This window comes from Phalaenopsis equestris, unplaced genomic scaffold (assembly GCF_001263595.1).
Source record: "Phalaenopsis equestris unplaced genomic scaffold, ASM126359v1 Scaffold000090, whole genome shotgun sequence".
Classification (NCBI taxonomy): Eukaryota; Viridiplantae; Streptophyta; class Magnoliopsida; order Asparagales; family Orchidaceae; genus Phalaenopsis; species Phalaenopsis equestris.
Window position 1 is genome coordinate 1,804,465 of NW_018164532.1, and position 21,609 is coordinate 1,826,073.

Consider the following 21,609-nt stretch of genomic DNA (forward strand, 5'->3'; position numbering starts at 1 on the left):
TAGTCAGTTTTGTAGGGTGGGAGCAGTTCCCCCTCCTCCTCTCTATACTTTGCTGGTGGGGGATAATTTGGAAACTCCTTATATTCGTACTTATGCATTACCTTGAGGTATGTTGGGTGGTCGAGTGGCTGGGTTCGGCCTTTGATGTGTCCTGGTTGGATTTCTCTCTTTGTTACTCTTCTTTGGGGGCTGCTCAGATGCAGATGATTGGGTTAATATTTTTTCTTCTCGAGAAGTATGTGATGTTGAGCCTTTTACTTTTAGATTGGAGGGTTTGGAGGGTCCCTCTGATGAGTCATTTTTGGGAGGCCCAGGGCTCCCTTTTTAATGATGATTTTGTTGTTGGAGATCGGGGTATTTGCGGGTTACGGGCGGAGAGTTTGCTCTGGGGGGTTTTTGCTTTTTCTTCTGGGTTATCTTATACTTTTCTGCTTCATCTCTAGCAAGGAGGCCCAGGGCTCCTCTGTTACTGGGGTGATGTCTGTTGGAATGTGTTATATTGGGGGAAGGTTTGTTGGGGACTATAGTTTCTGGAGACTTCATGAGCTGCATTATTTTCACCTGGGGTCTATTTGTGAGCAATTTGGCTCTCATTTGGAGGCTCATGGCTCCTATTCTTTCTCTGTTTCCCTATAATTCTGGTGGCATTGTTATGATTGGTTGGATTGCCATTACTGTTTGGAAGTTGGAGGAAGGAGGACTGCCTTTATATTTTCTTTAAAATTGGTTTTCACTTTATTTTTTATTTCTTCAGTCCTTTTAGGATGCAGGTTGACGATCTGATTGTCTTAAGTTTTGGACTTTTGGGGAGAGTTGTTTTTGATCTCTTTGGATTGCGGCATGTCGGTTCTTTGGTCTGCTCGTGGGATTGTTTTGGATAATCATTGCTAACAGGAGGATTTTTTCTGTATATCTCTTTTGGGTATACATGTAATTTTTTAAGTTTCTTTTTGTGTGAGTTGTATTGTGGGGAGAGCGGGGTATTTGCGGGTTACGGGCGGAGAGTTTGCTCTGGGGGGTTTTTGCTTTTTCTTCTGGGTTATCTTATACTTTTCTGCTTCATCTCTAGCAAGGAGGCCCAGGGCTCCTCTGTTACTGGGGTGATGTCTGTTGGAATGTGTTATATTGGGGGAAGGTTTGTTGGGGACTATAGTTTCTGGAGACTTCATGAGCTGCATTATTTTCACCTGGGGTCTATTTGTGAGCAATTTGGCTCTCATTTGGAGGCTCATGGCTCCTATTCTTTCTCTGTTTCCCTATAATTCTGGTGGCATTGTTATGATTGGTTGGATTGCCATTACTGTTTGGAAGTTGGAGGAAGGAGGACTGCCTTTATATTTTCTTTAAAATTGGTTTTCACTTTATTTTTTATTTCTTCAGTCCTTTTAGGATGCAGGTTGACGATCTGATTGTCTTAAGTTTTGGACTTTTGGGGAGAGTTGTTTTTGATCTCTTTGGATTGCGGCATGTCGGTTCTTTGGTCTGCTCGTGGGATTGTTTTGGATAATCATTGCTAACAGGAGGATTTTTTCTGTATATCTCTTTTGGGTATACATGTAATTTTTTAAGTTTCTTTTTGTGTGAGTTGTATTGTGGGGAGAGGAACCCCTAGGGGTGTGTTTAAATGTATTTTTGGTTTCTTAGAAAAGGATCCTCCCCTCTCCATTCTCTGTACCTTTTCTTTTAATTAACGCATAGGGAGTCACCGTTGTTCTTTCCCTTATATATATATATATATATATATATATATTTTTTTTTTTTTTTTTGGTGAGAAAGTCCAATGGCTAATATACTAAAAAGAAAGAAAGATACAAATTGATTGTATAAGAGGTCTCAAGCATGACACCCTACCCATACGGTAAACACCCATACAAAAGGTTCCAAAAAAAAAAAATACAAAAAAATACATGAGAGCCTAAAAAACCAAGTGTAAAAACAAGTAGTATTAGGTAGCTAGAGAGCGACTCAATTTTGTCGTCTTTGCCTCTAGTTCTACTAAAGGTGTCAACTAACAAACTGGCAAGATAAGTGTCATTGTCAGTAGTAACCAATGTATCGTCCAATAAGTTCATGAGCTCGAGTCGACCTCCATTCTTCTTCCTTCTGGAATAAACCTGTCATTCCTCATCCGAGGATACGAAGACTGACTCACCTGATCAGTGGATTGGTCTAAAGTGTGTCAGACATGTGTAAGTTGTTGAACATTGTAAGCAAATACTTGTTGTACCAGCTGAGCTTTTATGGATCAAAGGAGAACTCTTGTGTGTCTTGGCTGATCTTTTATTGGATCAAAAGAGCACTCTCAAGTGTCATGGCATGTAAGTGAGTCTTCTTCAATAACAATGAGTGATATAGACACGTTTGGATCAGTACTTGTAGTATGGGGAGATGTTTCATGGGACTCCAAAGTAAAAAAGCTCCAAACCAACAACTAGAATAGAGTGTTCAAAAGCAGGAGCATCCAAGGGTAGAATGGCTTGGGTATGATGTACTTCATCAGGAACAACGTCAGTCAGATGAGCAGAGGTATATGCGGTGTTGGAAAGAGGGTCGGGTTGCACCTCAGCAGGGATGGTCGGTGGCAAGACGTTCACCCCCAATTCAGTATGAATAGATTTTTGAACAGGTTGTTGATCTTTAGCAATATCCGATCGTAGATGAGAATGCAAGCGATAGAAAATAGTAGAACTGTGGTCAAACATACTACAATGAGGGCAATAAGGAGGGTGTGGTTCTATTACAACCTTTTGCAAATACCCATTGTGATTTGTTTCAATACATACCTCATCCGGAGCTGGTTGGGTAATATCTCTCTCAACTAACACAAGCCACAGAGGGTCTGGTGACAACAAGCATACGATTATCAACCTTAAGAGGCTTACCGTGAGCAGTTGCTAAGAAGTGGATAATTTTTAAGTTAAACAGGTATAGTTTTAACCCCGAAAACTTTATCCAAAAAGGAATAGTATGAGACTCCGCTTTTGGATCAAAATCGACAGTCCACTTCAGAATTTTCATAAAAAAGTTGTCAATCTTGATTACCTTACGAGAAAAAATACGAGTGTAATCCGCATCATGAGATAACTGAATAAGTTAACTGAATAAGTATATTAACTGAATAAGTATATGACAATCGTCAAGTAAGCCAATATTCCAACTACCCAATAGTTTCATAACATCAAAATCTTTCCGAATGATCTCAAGTTTTGGGTGACTATAAAGAAATTTCACCACTAAAGCAAAACGTCAAGAAGACACAAGAGTATTGGTTTCAACCTCAGAGAGAAAAAGCAGGTTTCTCACTTTTTTACCAAGACTTTTAATGAAAGTGTGACACCACCACCTTTAAGAGCCTCGTGGAAGAATTGTGGAATGTTGCAAAACTTACCGATACCAAAATCAGGCTCTGAACCTGAAAGAGGGCACGAGTAGGATTAAAAAAGTCGCCGGTAAGGAAAGTGGCATAGGAACGGAGCGTCGAGACCATCTCCACGGACAAGATGACCACGGTCAGATTCTGGAGCGGCTTGGCGAGGCAATGCGAACAGACTTTGGGCCATCAAACTGCGAGACGATGTGGTCTGTCGAGCAGGAAGGCGAATGCGAGCAGACTTTGGGAGAGTCAAACTGCGAGATGAAACCGTCTGTCGGGCGGGAAGGCGAATGATAGCAGACAGACGCATCGTCGGTTTGGAGACGACGTGCAAACAAAAAGAACAGGAAAAACGGGAAGATGTCGTCGTCTTCGGGTAAGGCGAGTAGTCAGACGTCGTCAGGCAGCGTCGTCAATTGGGTGAAAAGACCCGCGAGCGTACGTGAAATCGTATAGATAAACACAGAACTTTATTTAATGAAATTGGATAAGTTAAAATGCATCTATATAGTAATAGATAAGTGTTTACAAAAATATATACATAAATATATATTAGATTGATGTGAGTGTAGAACGAGAATAAACCAAGAGAGGAAAGAAATGGGTTTTCAAGTTTAATGATATGAATCAGAAAAAAGAGTTGACTAAGACTAAGTCGAAATCCAAGTTCATATATTTTCTTTTTAAGAGATTGCTTTATATTTTCAACAAGGTCTTCACATTATAATTAATTTTACATAAAGCACATTATTATTTGAAATTCATATAAAGTTTATATATATAGTGAAAAATAATGAAATAAAATATATGTGCATGTTGATTAAAATAAGTCACCCCCTTTTCTTACTCTCAAGGGACACTAATTTACTGCAGACATAATAGAAAAGTTTTAAAAAGAAAATAAAATTTTTTGTATCTTAACTAGCACAAAATTTGACGTTGCTCCTATGATGAGTGTATTTATTAAAAGCCAAACTATGATAAAGACTGACCAACTTTTTTAAGAATGTCATTTTACTTGATAATAAATGTTATAAATGTGTGCTTATTCTTCTTGAAGTAAATAGGACTATACAAGTTTTACATTTCTGTCAAAATAAATATGCTAAAAATTATGCATGCATGTTAGCTCTGTTCGTGAGATTGCAATGCCATAAAATAGTAATTACACTGAGTTGTTATATGACTCAAGTCACTCAATTTTTATGTTATATTTATTCTCAAGAAAAGATATTTTAAACTAAATGAATAACAGAAAGAACTTTAGTATCTGTTTTAAGCTCTTCACTGAATTTCTTGTATCAAATATAAGATGTTGAATGTGAATGATGGTAATTTATTGTTTAACGGCTTCTTAAAATTTGTAAAATTTTCTGGATTCATTTAATTATAAAAGGAAAAATAAAAATCTTACCTGTCTTCCTAACTTAACATTTTTGGGATAGATCATGCTGACTGTTGCCAATTAGGGGATTCAATTAAGCTCAAAAGCTCAAAAATTGTTCAAGATAAACTCATGTTAAATTTGAAACTATTTGATCAAAACTATAAGTTAATCCTGATTAGTAAGTGCAAGCTAGCTTGGTGGGTTTTTAATGGAGACATGTGCAGATATGAATGTATGTGCTTAGTAAGTTCATGCTAGCTTGCTAGACTTTTATTGGAGAAATGCATATATTAATGTACGTACTTATCAAAAGAGATTTCAATGGAATATTTTTTTTTTAAAAAAAAGGAATCATATCTTAACGCGGAAAGATATATTTATTAGAATCTTCATATTTCTTCATTACATCAAACAAACTCGTTCATTTATAAAAATACATACACAAAACACATTTCAATGAAAATAATTTTTTTGTTCTTTAAAATTTCATCCAATAAATATCTCATGAAAATGTAGTATAGAGATTTAAAGGATTTATGTCATGATTTTTCGACAAATATTTTGCGCTGATTGCGGTTACCTAACGCAACCCTCTACTTTTCACATTCAGAGCTTGGGACCCGACAATGGTGGTATTTGACACTTAGGGTCAAGATGTGAAATGAATATATTCATGATAGAGTTGGTGTAGCTCCAATTGTGGATAAGAATAGAAAGAGTAATCTTAGATGGTTTGGTTACATTAAACGTTGATCATCTGATGATTCGGTTATGAGAGTAGATGTTTTCGATTCGACTTATGTTAAAAAAGACGGAGATAGACTTAAAAAGACTTAGGCATATTGAATGAAAAAATGATTTTAATCTATTATAATTAAATGAAAATATGACACTCAATAGGATGCAATGAAGAAAAAGGATTCATATAGCCGGCCCACTTAGTGGGATAACGGCTTGTCGTTGTTGTATGAAAATGTGATATAAATTTTCTTTAAAAGTAATACTTATTAATATTAAATATCGAATTTTTGTCTTGTTGAACAATGTAGATCGCTATTACAATTTTAATCTACAATTTTTCCATTAATGGTATTAACCTAGCAGTCACAACAAGGAAACACCAAATATGTGAGATAATCTTATTCTATTGCTATTTCATGATTCGTCTAGTGCGAGCTCATATTTCTTCAGCAAATATTAACATAATTCTTAACATTTACTTAATATGAACCTTTATAAACTCAAAAATAGGTTTAATTCAATTTTATTTTGTTCAAAATCAATTATAGCTCATTTGAGTTTGATTTTACATCATATTGGATGTGATTTGGGCTTAACTTTTTCCATCCTTTGGCACGCGTATTACAATAGCTACCATTACTTGGTATAAAATCCTTCACATGCTTTACATCACATTTTAAATTTTTTTTACATATAGTTAGCCTGCTTTTCAACTGAATATATAATTCACATAATGTTAGTATTCTATGGCGTTCAATGATTCAAAAAACAAGTTAATGAACAAGTGTTCATTTTTAGCCATTTCTTGGTCCAAGGAAATCAATGTTTGTGTTCTTCCAAAGACCTCCATGTATGCTCGAGAATCGATATGGAGCATTAGAATTTTTGGGGGAAAACATATGGTCTTTGAGAAAAGGTACGACAGCATAAGTGTAGATGTTGGATAGAACAATTGGTGGCATCGAATGAAATAAATAATGATAACAGATACCCATAGGAAGATGCGATTGGTCACATCAAAAAAAAAATTTTTTGATATCATCCAATAACCCAATGTGATTGAACATGGATAGATAAACAAAATTGAAATAATATAACTTTTCTTCTATAAATTATGTAAGTAAATTCTAAACATTGCCCTTCCTAACACTAAAAGGCCTTCTCTAATAAGCTTCAAAATAATGTTAGGTCTTTAAATTACACCGAAAAATCTAAACAATAAGAAAATCTCAAGACTTAATTAATTCAACTATCAAAATTGATGTGCTTCTCTTATGTATAATGAGACTGTTAAAATTAAACAAATAATTAAATGTTAAATTCTTTCTGGGTGGGATTTGCATTTATGACACAACTCTTATGTATTTGCATATGTAACACCTAATTTTTTTAATATTTAATTATATAAAACTCAAATCTTTCACATCATTCAAAAATACCAATAAAACTTTTTAATGTGCAATGCGTCTTTTCATGCATATGTTTGCATATGATTATAATGCTGAAGGCTGTTTGGTAATCAAATTTAAGCAAAACTTTAAACAAAATTTAACATGACTCCTACCAAACACTAAAAAATGATAGATTAAATTGTACAAATTTTGAAGTAATGTCACCTCTGTTTCGGCCTAAATCTCATATTCAATAAATCAACGGATTTAGCTAGTATATAAAAACACAAAAGGGAAGAGGGTTTACCATCAGCAGTCCTCCAAATCTAAGCAGCACCACAACGCCTTCACAATCTCATCAATGCCTTCATCAACAAGCTCCAATTTTCAGACTTCTTTACAAGACAGAGTTTTCATGTAGGAGGGGACGAGGAGGAAGGGGTGATAATAAAGGGATTTGTTGATTAAAATCACTAATTAGCTATAATATTACTAATTATCAATTTATTTAATATTGAGGTTAGATTTGATTTGCATTTAATTATTAAATTTAATCCATTTAATGAGCCATAAACTAATAATTAAATAAAATAGCACCTTATATTAAGTATGATTTAATGGATTTTTTATACAAATTAAATAATTTACAAAATAAAGCAACTACAAATAAGTCAATTAAAATTAAATTAGCCTTATTAATTAATGTTAATTAATCAAAAAAATTAATAAGAAAGTATTATTCGTGGTTTAGAAGCCCTTGTATTAAGCTAGCTTAATAATTCAATAATTAATTAAAAAATTAGATTATTGCTTAAAGTAATTCTATGATTAATAATTACAACTATAATTTATGATTATAATTATATTTGAGTTAACAGACTTAAATCCTACAATAAGCAGCCATACAGTTCATCAAGATTTGACCAAATTTTATATATGTCATACAAAGCAATTTTCAGGAATGAATTTGCAATATTTACTCACAAAATTAAATAATCAGTTAAAAAGTATAAAATATCGTACATATTCTGCAATTTTGACACAAAAAACCTGCCTAATCTCTCAAAAGCAGGTGCCAAACACATGCTTAAACCATTCTATAAAAGAGAGTAAGATCACCAACGTCCTAGTCAAATAGGTTCATAACAACGCAAGCCAGACGTTCTGCGCACAAGGGGGATGGCAAGAAACTAATGGACTGACACTGCGCTTGGTAGATGGTATCACATTTCCATATAAGAAAATAAACAAAATAAAAAATATATGTATTATACAAGCAAGCAGTGAGCTCAGAACAGTCCCATACAAACACAGGATCGCTCATCTGCATGATCAAACCGAATGCCAAAACCAATCGAAATGACATTGAAAAGGGAAATACAAATCAGTGCGGTTCAGTTGGTGGCCCAGTGGCTGAGCAGTTTCTCGAGCGCTATACCAGCCGTCCCATAAAAAATAAATAAATAAAAGACAGATCAATGGGGCAAGAAATCAAGCAATTGAGACGCGCAGCACAGCCGATGAGACTAGAATAAAACAAAAGACATTAATGAAACAGTAAGAAGCGCAAAAGGAATGAGAGATCAGACCTTTCACCGGAAAAGCGAATCGCCGTTCCCGACTGCCGCCGTAATGTTCCTAAGCCGACGACAGTCGGGCCGGGGCTGTCGCCGGAGGCTTATAGACGAAGCCTGAGTGATCTGTTCGCGGATTCCAAGCGAATTTATTAAATGCAGTTTAAAGAGCTTCCACTCCGATGAGCAGCGCTTTTGTTTGTGCAGCTCGGTCTATCTATCCGGTCCGTCAATTTATCTTAGAAGCTACTTGTACGGTTGGGATTGTTGGAAAAGCAACGGCTCATCCTTTCTTAACGATGAAGCTTGGCTTGAATGACCACAAAGGTGGAATAATTCATAAAATTCACATGAAGACCAAACGATAATAATGATTTATGTTATGCAATCATATATTAATTGATAATAACTTTTAAAAAATTATTACAAAAAGATGAAGTATACATTTGATTTATTTATCCATAAATATAGCATAAAAAAAAAAATTTTACAGCAGGATTTTATTTTCTTCCATTAACTATTTTTAATCTTATCCAAATGAAACTCAGTCGAATTAAACTATTTTGTCACATTTTTTAGGGCTTGTCATCCCGACCTTTGTGTGTGAATTCGATAATTTTCAATGATCTTTACAATCATTCTAGAGATATTTGACCTACAATATCTTTGACTATAAGAAATCATCAATCCAACTCAAATTATATTAATATCATTATGTTGTTTGAAGTCTTATAGTCACGTCATATTAATATTCATGAAAATAACTAATATGATTATCTGCATCAAACTTTCTAATTTTCGTGTGTGGCTATCATAATATATTTTTAGGGATTCATCATTCACTAATCAATTTATATTAATGTCTCATTTAAATTTATTACATGCTTAATATTACTGGAAGTTATTTCAATCACACAATGTCCTGTAATTTTTTTTTGTTTTAGGATATTTTAAATAAAAAAATCATATTTTATTTAAAATATTTCTCTGATTTGGTCTTTTCAAATGAATGTAAGGGCTCTCTACTAGCTTCAATATTATGAATGTTTTATATTTTATCTCAAATTGTCTAAAACATTTTTCATCATTTTCAATAAAAAACATATTTAGTAATTGTCAATAAAAAAGGACCTCAATATCTCAATTTTTGAAAAACATGGTACAACTTATTGGCTAATTTGAAAGAAAACTGGAGGCATGCAACACAAAATTAAATTTTAAAATAGTTTAAGCAATAAAAATGTGGATGGTTCGATATTCGATTAGTTTTGCTGATTGATGAGTTTTATCCCCAAACAAACTGCATGTTAATAAACATAACTCTCCATAAAAATAAAATTACAAAAAATAACATTTTTTACCTTGTCATGTGATTCATATTTTTTCAGCAATTTAATGTCAAATTAAATTATTATTTTGGGGGTGTATGTTAGAAAATTCATGTTTCAACTTTATGACACAAATTTCAAAAGATAAGTACATAATAGTCAAGATCTTTTAAATTCATGATTTTTTTTATATCTAAAATAAAGTGACGCATACATGTATTCATGATGAACAAATTTGATCTTTAAGAGGTGAAGTTTCTCTCTCTAATCCCTTGAAACTTTCTGTATTTTTTTATGGAGGGAAATGTACGGGGTGTGTTAGGTTGAGAGAATATTCATTCTCAAATTCATGCTCTATTTAACCACCATCGATCAAAGAGGTTACAAACCAATAGGATTTATGATAATTTAATTAATTAATTAATTTTTATTAATAAAATTAATGACATGAGTTAGTACCATTTATTTATTTTAGGGATTATATGAGTTACAAAAATAAATATCATAAGTTATGACATGAGTTATGAGTTAAGAAAATAAATAACTTAAGTTATCAAAATAAATATCATAAGTTGTCATAATTTATAACATAACTTATGAGTTAAAAAAATTAATAACTTAAGTTATCAAAAATAAATCTCATAAGTTATTAAAATAAATATGAGTCATAAATAAAAATATAACATTCTTTCACTTGGCTCACTTAATTTTAATAGTGCATTACATACTGCAAGATAAATCCTTCTTTATATTGGTTAAATCATAAATTATTTAATAAGTACGAAATTAATATGAATCATGGCGGTTGTGCATCAATTTATCGACACAGTCTCTTCCATGTATCACAATATTAATTACATACTTAGCATAATGAGAGTTAACATCATGGACCCATAATGTCTATTAAAAGACAAACCTTGTTGAAACATCATGCAACATAAAGTGTACACTAACGATAAAAACAAGAATTATAAATATCAGAAACAAGAAAATTTAGATCCAAAATGTCAAAATATAAAGAGCATAAAACTAATAAAGGGTTTTGGTAATGCCCATTCTTACGACATGTTCGTTAAATGTCTTCGGTGACTTTTGTCAAAGGATCTGCAATCATGAGATTTGTGCTAATATGTTCAATTGACACTCTATGTTTATGAGCTTCTTCCTTAACGGTAAGCTATTTTAATTTCATGTGTTTGGCACATTTGGAATACTCGTCGTTTTTGGAAAAGAAGACTGCTGCGGAGTAATCACAATAAATTTTTAACGGCTTGACAATACGGTTGACAATTCCAAGTCCTGAAATAAAATTCCGCAGCCATAAACCCTGAATTGTAGCTTCAAAGCAAGCCACCAATTTTCATAGTGGAAGCAGCTGTGATTGTCTGCTTCGCACTTTTTCCATTAGATTGCTCATTCAGCCAAAATGAACAAATAGCCAAATGTTGATTTTCTGGTATCAACACATCCAGCAAAATCTAAATCTGAATATCATATCACTTCAAGATCTTTAGATCTTTTAGATCTTCATAAGTGAGCATGTGGTCATTTGTTCCTTGTAGATACCTCAAAACTTTATTTGCAGCTTTCCAATGATCTATTCATGGAATACTTCGATACCTGCCCAGCATCCCGACGACAAAACTGATGTCTGGTCTGGTACAAGTTTGAGCATTATTTAAGCTTCCAACAATAGATGCACAAAGAATTTGTTCCATTTTCTTATGTTCCAAATCATTCTTTGGATACTGCATAAGGCTGAATTTATCTCTTTTCTAAATTGGAGCAACACTTGCTGAGCAACCTTCCATATTGAATCTCTTAAGAACTCTTTCGATATATATTTTCTGAGACAGCCCTAACAATCATTGTGATCTATCACAAAATATTTCAATTCCAATCACATAGGATGTCTCACTCATATCTTTCATCTCAAAGTTCTTAGAGAGAAAATTATTAGTTTCATATAATAAGCCAATATCATTAGTAGCCAGCAAGATGTCATCAACATACATAATAAAAAATATAATTTTGCTCCCACTGATCTTTAGATATATACACTGATCAACAATGTTTTCCTTAAATCTAAAGAACGTGATGGTATCATTAAACTTAAGATATCATTGTCGGGAAGCTTGCTTAAGTCCGTATATTGATTTCTTAAGTTTACACACCATGTGTTCCTAACCTTCAACCAAAAATCCTTCAGGTTGACTCATATAGACCTCTTCATCTAAATTCCCATTCATAAAGACAGTTTTCACATCTATTTGGTGTAACTTCAAATCATAATGAGCTACTAGTACCATGATAATTCTAAATGAATCTTTCTTAGAAACCGGAGAAAATGTTTCTTTATAGTCGATGTCATCTTTCTGAGTGAAACCTTTGGCAACAAGTCTGGCTTTATATCGTTCAATATTGTCATTCGAAACACGCTTAGTCTTAAAGACCCATTTACACCCGACTCTTTTACAACCTTCAGGCAATTCAACGATATCTCAGACTTTGTTGTGATCCATTGATTTCAACTCATCTTTCATTGCATCTAACCATTTAGAAGAATTTGCACTTTTTATGACTTGTGAAAATAAAACTGGATATTCATTGACTCCTAAGTCAAATTCGGATTCATGAAGATAAACTACATAATTATCGGAAATAGCAGACCGTTTTGTCGTTGAGACTTTCTAGGTACTACTTTATGTGGTTCATCTAATGTAGGTTCATTAGTGACAGTTTCATTATGGGGTATTTGATCATATATTTATTGTTTTTGTAAGTTGTCAAAATGTTCAACAGGTGTAGGAATAACAACTTGAGAAGAAAATTTTGGGTAAAGGAACTTGAACCCTAATTTCTTGGATCTCCACTGTATGTGGTTCCAAACTCCCACTAACTTCATCATTTTCAATGAACTTAGCATTTTTCAGTTTTAATAATTCTTGTACTGTGATTAGAACAATAAAATATATAGCCTTTAGATTTTTCTGGATAACCAATGAAGAAACCACTGGTTGTTCTTGAGTCCAGTTTATTTTCATGTGGATTATATAACCTTATTTTCGTTGGGCAACCCCAAACACGCAGGTGCCTTAAACTAGGTTTCCTTCCTGTCCAAAGTTCAAAATGAGTCTTTGGAACTGCCTTACTAGGAATCCTATTTAATAAATATGTAGCAGTCTTTAAAGCATGCATCCACAATGATGAGGGTAAAGAAGAATTACTCACCATAATCCTAACCATTTCCATTAGAGTACGATTTCGTCTTTCTGCAACACCATTTTATTGTGGTTGTGGTGTTCCTGAGTGTTCCTGACATAGTGTATTGAGCACATATGTCATTAGTTTGAAGAAATTTAGCAAATGGACCTGGACATTGTCCCAGATTCATTGTAAGTTCCATAATGTTCACCGCCTATATCAAACCTGATAATTTTTACTTTCTGTATAATTATCTCTCAATCTCAGTTATATGCATCTTTAAGACATCTATAACTTGAGGTTTTTGATGCAATAAATAGACATACTCATAACGTGAAAAATCATCAATAAATGTGATAAAGTATTTCTCTCCACCAAAAGATAAAACATCAAAAAATCCACAAATATCAGTGTGTATAGCTTCAAGGAGTTGTGTGCTTCTTGTGGCGGCTTTCTTAACTGTGTGATTTGTGTGTTTTCCTTTAATACAATTAACACAGATGCCAAGATTAGTAAAATCTAATTCATTAAGGATTTCATTCTTTACTAATCTTTCAATTCTTTCTTTGGATATATGACCCAAACATTTATGCCATAAATAAGCTGAACTTTCATTCATAAACCCACGTTTAGTAACAATATTATGATGCAAAGTCATCAAATTCTCAGAGAAAAGGTTATCAAGTTTAAGGTTGTATAGGTCATCACAAAGAATACCAGAACCTATGAGATGATTGTGAGGTGTTTAAACAAACTAAAACAACCATTTCCAATTTTAAATGAGTATCCAATAAAATCAAGTTTAGACAACGAAATCAAATTATGAGAAACAGAAGGGACAAAATGTTTGAAAAAAGTTTAAATGATGTCCAGTATCTAAAATCAACTGATAGGTTCCAATAGCTTCAACTGACGTTTTGACTCGGTTTCTCCTGAAGACAAATTGTTCATTTCGGTTTATGATTTGGGTTGTGAGGAATCCCTACATCATATTAGAAACATGAGTGGTACAACCAGAATTAATCCACCAGGTATTATAAGGAACTTCTGCCAAATTTGATTTGAAACATACAAAAACACAATGTTTACCTTTCTTTTCGAATCAGTCTTTGCGCTTTTGACACTCATTTTGATAGTGTCCAGACTTTCTGCAAAAGTGACACTTAATTCCTTTGTATTCCTCTTTGTGAATTGGGGCAGATGACACATTAATCTTTAATGGTCCTTGCTTGCCCTTTCCATTCTTCTTTCTAGGTTTCTTTACAGTTTTTATTTGATGACCCATGAGATTAATGGAGTGATTTGTTCATTTCTTAAGCCTTGCTTCCTCTTGAATGAGCATACATTGTAGTTCATTCACATTTCACTTATCTTTCATAGTGTTGTAGTTCATGTGAAATGGACCATACTCAGGAGGCAATGAGTTAATGATAAATTGCACAAGGAAAATTTCATTCACTTTCATTCTTAGGGTCTTAAGTCTTGCTGCTATGTTCGTCATTTCAACGACATGCTCAAGGATGGTACGAGAACCATCAAATTTCATGTTGGTTAACGTACTTAATAGTGTCCCAACAAGAGTCTTATCAGCAGAGTCAGACTGAGAACAATTCTCAGCAAATTTCATAAATTTCTTAGCACTTCAAATGTTAGAAAACGTACACTTTATGTTGTTTGGTACAGTCATTCGCATAAACATTAAGCTTAATATGTTCGATTTTTCCCAAGCTTTATAGAAAGATATTTGCTCAGTACTGCTAAAATCAGTAAACTGCTGGGGTTTCTCAGTCGTAAGTGATAAATCAAGATCCAGAACACCAAGGTGAAACTGGACTTGCTCACGCCATTCAGAAAACACCAAGGTGAAAACACCAAGGTGAAACTGGACTTGCTCACGCCATTCAGAGAAATTAAACTCTTTGAAAGTTTGAATAGATGTAGCTTGCGAATGAAGAGAAACATGAGTAGTTACTGTAAATAAATAAAACATGCTCGTATATTAATGCTTCAAACATTAAACTTACATAGATATCCATATAAAATCAGATTAAAATAATGATCATAATAATAATAGCGTATTGAAATCTCCTTTGGGTAATATAACAATACACGATAATAAACATAATTGATGCTTGACTTAAATTTAATATAATTGATAATTATTTATACTCAAGTTAGACATGTCTATTATCTTTGGATATATAAACATACCTTAACTTAGTATATAAGTAGACTACAATTATATTCAATGATTATAAAACAAATGATCAACCTTTGGGCGATCTAAAAATATTATTGTAATAAATGAATTTTAATATTTTTTTTAATAAAATATGAATTTATTTCATAACAAACATCACATACACTTGATTAATTTAATTTATTTAATTTAACGTCTATTAAACTTATTAATTTGGTCACTTTGGTGACTAACAAATTAAGCATTACATAGACATTAAATAAATAATAATTTCAATCATATCAATTTACTTTAGTTTTATTGATCTAATTAAAAATCTAATACACAACGGAAATTTATTACAATTAACATAAATAAAATTATATGAAAAATCATAAATTTAGTAATCAAGGCTCTGATACCACAGGTTAGAAAATTCATGTTTCAACTTTATGAGACAAATTTCAAAAGAAAAAGTACATAATAGCCAAGATCTTTTAAATTCATATTTTTTTTATATCTAAAATAAAATGACGCATACTTGTATTCATGATGAACAAATTTGATCTTGAAGAAATGTAGTTTCTCTCTCTAATCCCTTGAAACTTTATGTACTTTCTGATGGAGGGAAATGTACGGGGTGTGTTAAGTAGAGAGGTCTCATTCTCAAATTCATGCTCTATTTAACTACCATCCATCAAGGGGGTTACTAACCAATATGATTTATGATAATTTAATAAATTAATTGATTTTTAATTAATGTTAAGTAAATAAATAAATTAAGTTATCATGAGTTATAAAAATAAATAATATGAGTTATCATAAGTTATGATTAAAGTTATGAGTTAAGAAAATTAATAACTTAAGTTATCATGAGTTATAAAAATAAATATCATAAGTTATGATATAAGTTATGAGTTAAGAAAATAAATAACTTAAGTTTTCAAAATAAATATCATAAGTTATTAAAATAAATGCGAGTCATAAATAAAAATATAACAGTGGTTTTTAAACATTTATGAATAAAAATAATAAATCCAAATATTTATTTTTATGATTAATTATTTTTTATTCAAGGTATTTTTTTTTGCACTGCATTTTTTTATGAAAAATAAAATATATGATATATACTTTTTCCTCAAATTAGAAGACCAAAAAGAAAGGTCAATATTTTTTGTAAATAAATTCATATAATATATATATCTTTCTTAAAAGAAGTGTGAGGAAAACATGTTTCTCAAGTTAATAATTTTTTTTATGATTGCACCAATTAATCAGTGATATATTATCAATACTAAATATAATACAACGATGCATTAACAAACGTGTATTTGTTGTCATATCAATAATTAATTTGGCACGATCAAAAAATGGAAACGAAATTGGTGAATGCTTATTTTATATATATATAAAATTTAAATGGCATTGATATATTTACCAGAAATGTCAACTGTCTTTTTGGAAACGTGATTTTTATATTGAATGATAGCAGTTGAAAAGGTGGCATAGAGGAGTTCCCGTCGCCGTGCTTTTGGTTGGAAAGATTTGGTCGTCTCTGGGTCGGGCTGATGGATTCTGAACGCGGATGCGATTCGAAGCTGTCGATTCTTTCTTTCTGTCCGTCCATCACGAAGGTTTTCGCCTTTCAGTTTTCAGATTTCTCTTTCTCTGTGGAATTGACGCCTAGGTTTCGAGAGCTGTGGCCGGGATCTGCGACATAGAACAGGCTCTCTTTGAAGGGTAGGCTAATCATTTTCTTCAAAATATCTTTTGTTTTTAGGCTTATACGATGGATTGACGATGTTTTGTAGGGTTCTACGGTGGATGCCGTTACTCTGATTGAGAAAATTATCTGAGATGTATATTCTTGTGTTCATATTAATAACAACACAATTGACCAAAAAAAAAAAAAGGGGAATAAATATTAGGGTGAGTTTCGGGCGGCGGTGTGGCACCGCATCTCTGTCTTTACTGTTCGTTAAAACTACTTTTTGCCTGCGTTTAAAAAAGTTGCTGCAGCTAAGTGTTGCCTGACATTTTTTAACAAGCAGCACAAATTTTTTAACAAAAGTTTATTCTTCAGTACCTTCACAGCTGATTCTTCAAATAACTGCAACTACCACAAACAAACAGAATCTTAATTTTGGGTTATGTTTGGAGGGCGTGAAACAAAGGGCGTCAAGGTTCGGCAAGATGTACCAACTCAAACTTGCTTTATATGGAATAGACTTAGTTTATTGTTAGGCATTGATATTTTTGCTTTAGCATATTGTCATATTTGATATGAGAGAAAACTAACATTTTCATTCATGTGTTACCGAAAGCACTATGGTCGGATTAAAAGTGTGAAGCTAGTTGGCTGAGTTGGCAAGACAAGTCAGTCAAATCAATCCAACCAAATAATTTGACCAAGAAAACTGTCAAGGCAGCTCGTCCAAGATGCTTAGCCTCCACTACTCGAACATGGCAACTCGGCTAAACATGCATAAAAGACCGACCATTTCAGGCCCTTACAAGAGAATTTAATAACAAAGTCTCTCAAGATAATTGGATGAACCTCGCCAACTCGCCTTGGAGTCGAACATGCCAGCAAAAACGTTATAAAAAATTAAAATTAAAAAAAAAAGTTGCATTTATGGGGCAATCATCAAGATGAGTTATTATAAAAAAAAATATTAACATGCATGATAGAACATGATAAAGAATATATAGAGCATATTTTTTGAGAATTGTGTTATTAATGCATTATTTTGTAACATGTATGAACTCTTCTATACATAGGAGCGGTCACCGGGAAAAGGGGATTTCTAGATATTGTAAGGCACTGATATTCTTTAAATTTATTCTTCTATTTTCTATGTTTTGAGCTTCTTATTATTTTAGCTCTTTTATTTGGTGTTTGAATCCATGGAAAATGCGATCTAACATCTTGAAAGATGCAATGAGCGTGAATCATGCCATAAATAATTAGTGGGGTTATAATAAGAGCAGAGCTAAGCAACAAAGAAGTATCAAAGAACATGGAGTGCACAAGAGAATTTATTGAGCAACAAATTAATGCATTTAAAGAGCAAATAATGAAAGTGATAAGTGAAATTTTGGAGTATGTGTTAAAAGTAATACCTAAGTTGCAAGTGCCAGTTTCATTTCTAGAATCAACGGTGCAGCAGAGGAGAGCATCCGTTGTTGGGACGAGAAGAAGTCTGCTATTTATTCCAACAGATCAACATGAAACACACTACTCAGATAATGCAAACTCCTCTTATTTGGATTATGAGAGAGAGAGAGAGAGCTAGCTGAACCACAAAGAAGATATTCAACCGGCGAGTGCTTTTTCAAGGGAAATCGGTGAAGCTCAAGCTCCAACATGAATGCCTAAAATGATGCCAACTCGCAGGCTTGCATGGGTCATGAAATAGTCTAAAAAACCTAATGAGTAAAATCGGCAAAATAATAAGCTACCAAAAATAAGTCTAAGGTAATTGGTCAAACTCGACTTTGCCTGAATTACCCTAAATATAGCAGTATTTCTCGTTACTCCAAGGTATCTTTTGTGCCTCAGGTGTTGTTTCTTATCAGTTTGCTACCACCAACAACCCCCTTGGTTAAACCTCATTAGTAGGTGCGAATAATGGTGACAACTTCGCTGGCATCCTTAATGGTGGTGATCTTGTTAATGTTTGACCTGTAATGCAGATTAATATTACTTTGGTCTCTTTTAAAATAGGTTGTCCAGAAGTTAGGAGGTAGATATAAAGGGGAGTGTTGGATTCTCAAAAAATCATTATAAAACCAGCACAAATCATGAGAATAGATAATATCCAAGGAAGGGTGTTCAAAATCTAAAATTAACTTAGGCATTTGCAATAAGTAATGGGTTAGAATAAATAAGATTATCCTCTTCAGAAACCCACTAGGCAAATATCTTGCTTTAGGGCTGCAATATCCGATGCCATTACTAGTGGTCTTTTTTTGTTGATTGGTGTCCAACTGCAGCAGTCTTAGCGGGAAATTAACGTTGAAAGTGATCCGCCTCCTTAAAATAAATGGAATTTTTTTTAACTTATCGCACACGATTGATTTTGAAGCGATCTCTATAAGACGAGAACAAGCCTTATATATTTTTTTTTGCAATGGTGTTGACATTTTCTGCAATGGCGATTACATTGTGCTCATCATATTTTATGTGAACACTTTGGAATTATAATGATTTCTATCCTTACATCATATACTAGACAAAAATCCACCTTATTGCCTCCGTTCAAATTGGGGCCTTCCTTCAAATGGGCGCCGTTTTGATTTGACACTTATAATACCAGAGGAAGCTTGAGCCTCCATTCACATCCATGAATGAGACATTTTGATTTGTCACTTAGAACACCAGAGGAAGCTTGAGCCTCCAGTCACATCCATAAATGGGACCCCTGATTCAAGGTTCCCTTGGTAGGAATAATCAGGTAAACCAATCAAACTTGATCAACCAAATCGGCCTGACCCATTTCCAGTTGTTTTCTTTAGGCTCAAGGCAAGTCTATCATTTCAGGTCCTGGACAAATTTAGGATATACATCAAACACTTTTCAACTGCTGCTAGCCATTGCCGAAAAGTTTTCAATAATTATGCTTATTTCCTTAATAAAAGAGCCTTACAACTTCGAGAAAAACTTTGAGCATTTTAAGTTATTTTATGTTAACCTTCCTGAGTGGTATTAGGATTTCTATCATGAGACCAAAACTCTTGCAACGCATGAATCTCTGGAGCCACCCACCTATTCGATGAGCAGAATCTACTCCCGCAATTATCAGCATGATTGTTGGAGGATCTTCTAGAAGGAAAAATTCTCATTTTGGATGCTAACTCTTTTTCCTTAGTTATTGATCTGCAAGATTAGCTCTAAGCTGAAATCTATTAATTTGAAGGCCAACAAGTGTCACAATGTTCTTTGATTGTTGGATATTTAGAAAACTCTAATTTGTTGAACATTATGTTATTTTATTTTTTTGTGAAGGCATTCCATTATTACATTTAAAGTTATTGTCTATTTACCACTTATTGATGATCATGGAAAAAAAGAATCCGCTTGCTCTTTGTTGCAAATTTTTATGGTTTATAGTGCTTGAAAGCGAATAGGTTGCTTTTCTGTATTTGGCAACTTTATCATCCCAATTTTAATTTAAAAGAAGGACGACAAAAAATTACAACTAACAGATTAATAAATAAGCAAAATGTGTATCCTTTAGTAGCTCTTTTCATCATCAGAAATCTAGTGTGCCTGTCTTATTTTATCTTCAATATGCTGGGCAATTTCGCCACTTGCAAATACACTTAAGCTTTTCATTGGTTTTAGTGTTGATCATATTCTATTTATGAGTGATATGTGGTTAAAAATTTGTCTAAACTGGAACTTTATTTAAAGCAGATTGACTAAATCAAAACTTCCACGAGCCCAAACTTACTGAATTTAAAGCAGCAGTTTGCAGTCATTGTCTAAGGGAGATCAGATACCAAATCGTGCTTTCATATCCTGAATAGCTCTTACAAGAGGTTGTGCAAAGTTCACAATGCATCGTTCAAGGTTTCAAACTCCTGGCTGGGCTGCTTTTGATCGCAAGCACCGAGAAAAGCAAGGAAGTGGAACTGAAGGTGCTGTCGTCCCTTATCCAATCATCTCAAATGAAACAAATTCAGACTTGATGGAAAGTTCAAACAATACTAACTCTGGAGAAAGCTCAGTGTCCATTGGGCCTGTGCCAACAAGGTCATTTTCATCAGTTGTTCTATCTTCAAAGCCTATTGAATTTCCATTTTTCAATACTCATTCAAAACCGGGTACCTTGAATATTAACATTGATGGGGATGAGCATGACGCCGTCAGAGAAAGTAATGTGAATCCTATTTGGATGCTGAAAGATGTTCATAGTTGGGCTGATCAACAATTGATTAAGGATATATTAGCAGCTGTAAATAATGATGTTGGAAAGGCATCAATTCTTTTGAAAGAAATGTTTTCATCTGAAACGGAAACTAAAAATGTGCAACCTGGTTCTTTTGGAATGTGCTCTCAGATTAATCTGAGTGAACATGTGGATGTTTTTCTGGAAAGAAGTAGCACTTTCGAGGAGAATAAATTGTCTAACAATTCTCACAATAAATTAATGGTTAAGCAATTCTATGTCCCTAATGAACCTGACTGGGAAGAGGATGATGTCTACTTAAGCTGTCGTAAGGATGCATTAAAGATGATGAGGTATGGTTGTTGATGTATCAAGGCTCTTATAAATTGATTGCAAATAATGATTAAAAAGTGGAGTTATTTTATCCCATTACTTTGATGATTTTCCATTCTATCAAAAATGATGCTTAGCTGCAGTGGTTCCGTGCTTTATCCTACTTGTTGACCATTTTATGTTCCATTGCATCGACTTCCTGCTG

At 33.2% G+C, this 21,609-nt stretch overlaps 2 protein-coding genes across 3 annotated transcripts in view; one reads left to right on the plus strand and one right to left on the minus strand.

Moving 5' to 3' along the window:
• Positions 1–8,647, minus strand: part of LOC110020050 (protein SUPPRESSOR OF GENE SILENCING 3 homolog) — a 41,558-nt gene extending 32,911 nt beyond the window's left edge. The window contains exon 1 of the mRNA XM_020718019.1: positions 8,482–8,647. The gene's annotated coding sequence lies outside the window, so the exon portion shown is untranslated. The remainder of the gene's footprint in view (positions 1–8,481) is intronic.
• Positions 8,648–16,663: 8,016 nt separating this feature from the next.
• The window catches only part of LOC110020102, an 8,133-nt gene continuing 3,187 nt past the window's right edge, over positions 16,664–21,609 (plus strand). The window contains exons 1-2 of one of the 2 annotated variants that reach the window (XM_020718085.1): positions 16,664–16,917; positions 20,594–21,424. In XM_020718085.1, the coding sequence (XP_020573744.1) occupies positions 20,739–21,424 (686 nt within the window). In that variant the 5' untranslated portion in view covers positions 16,664–16,917; positions 20,594–20,738. The remainder of the gene's footprint in view (positions 16,918–20,593; positions 21,425–21,609) is intronic. The other variant, XM_020718084.1, reaches the window with a different exon arrangement.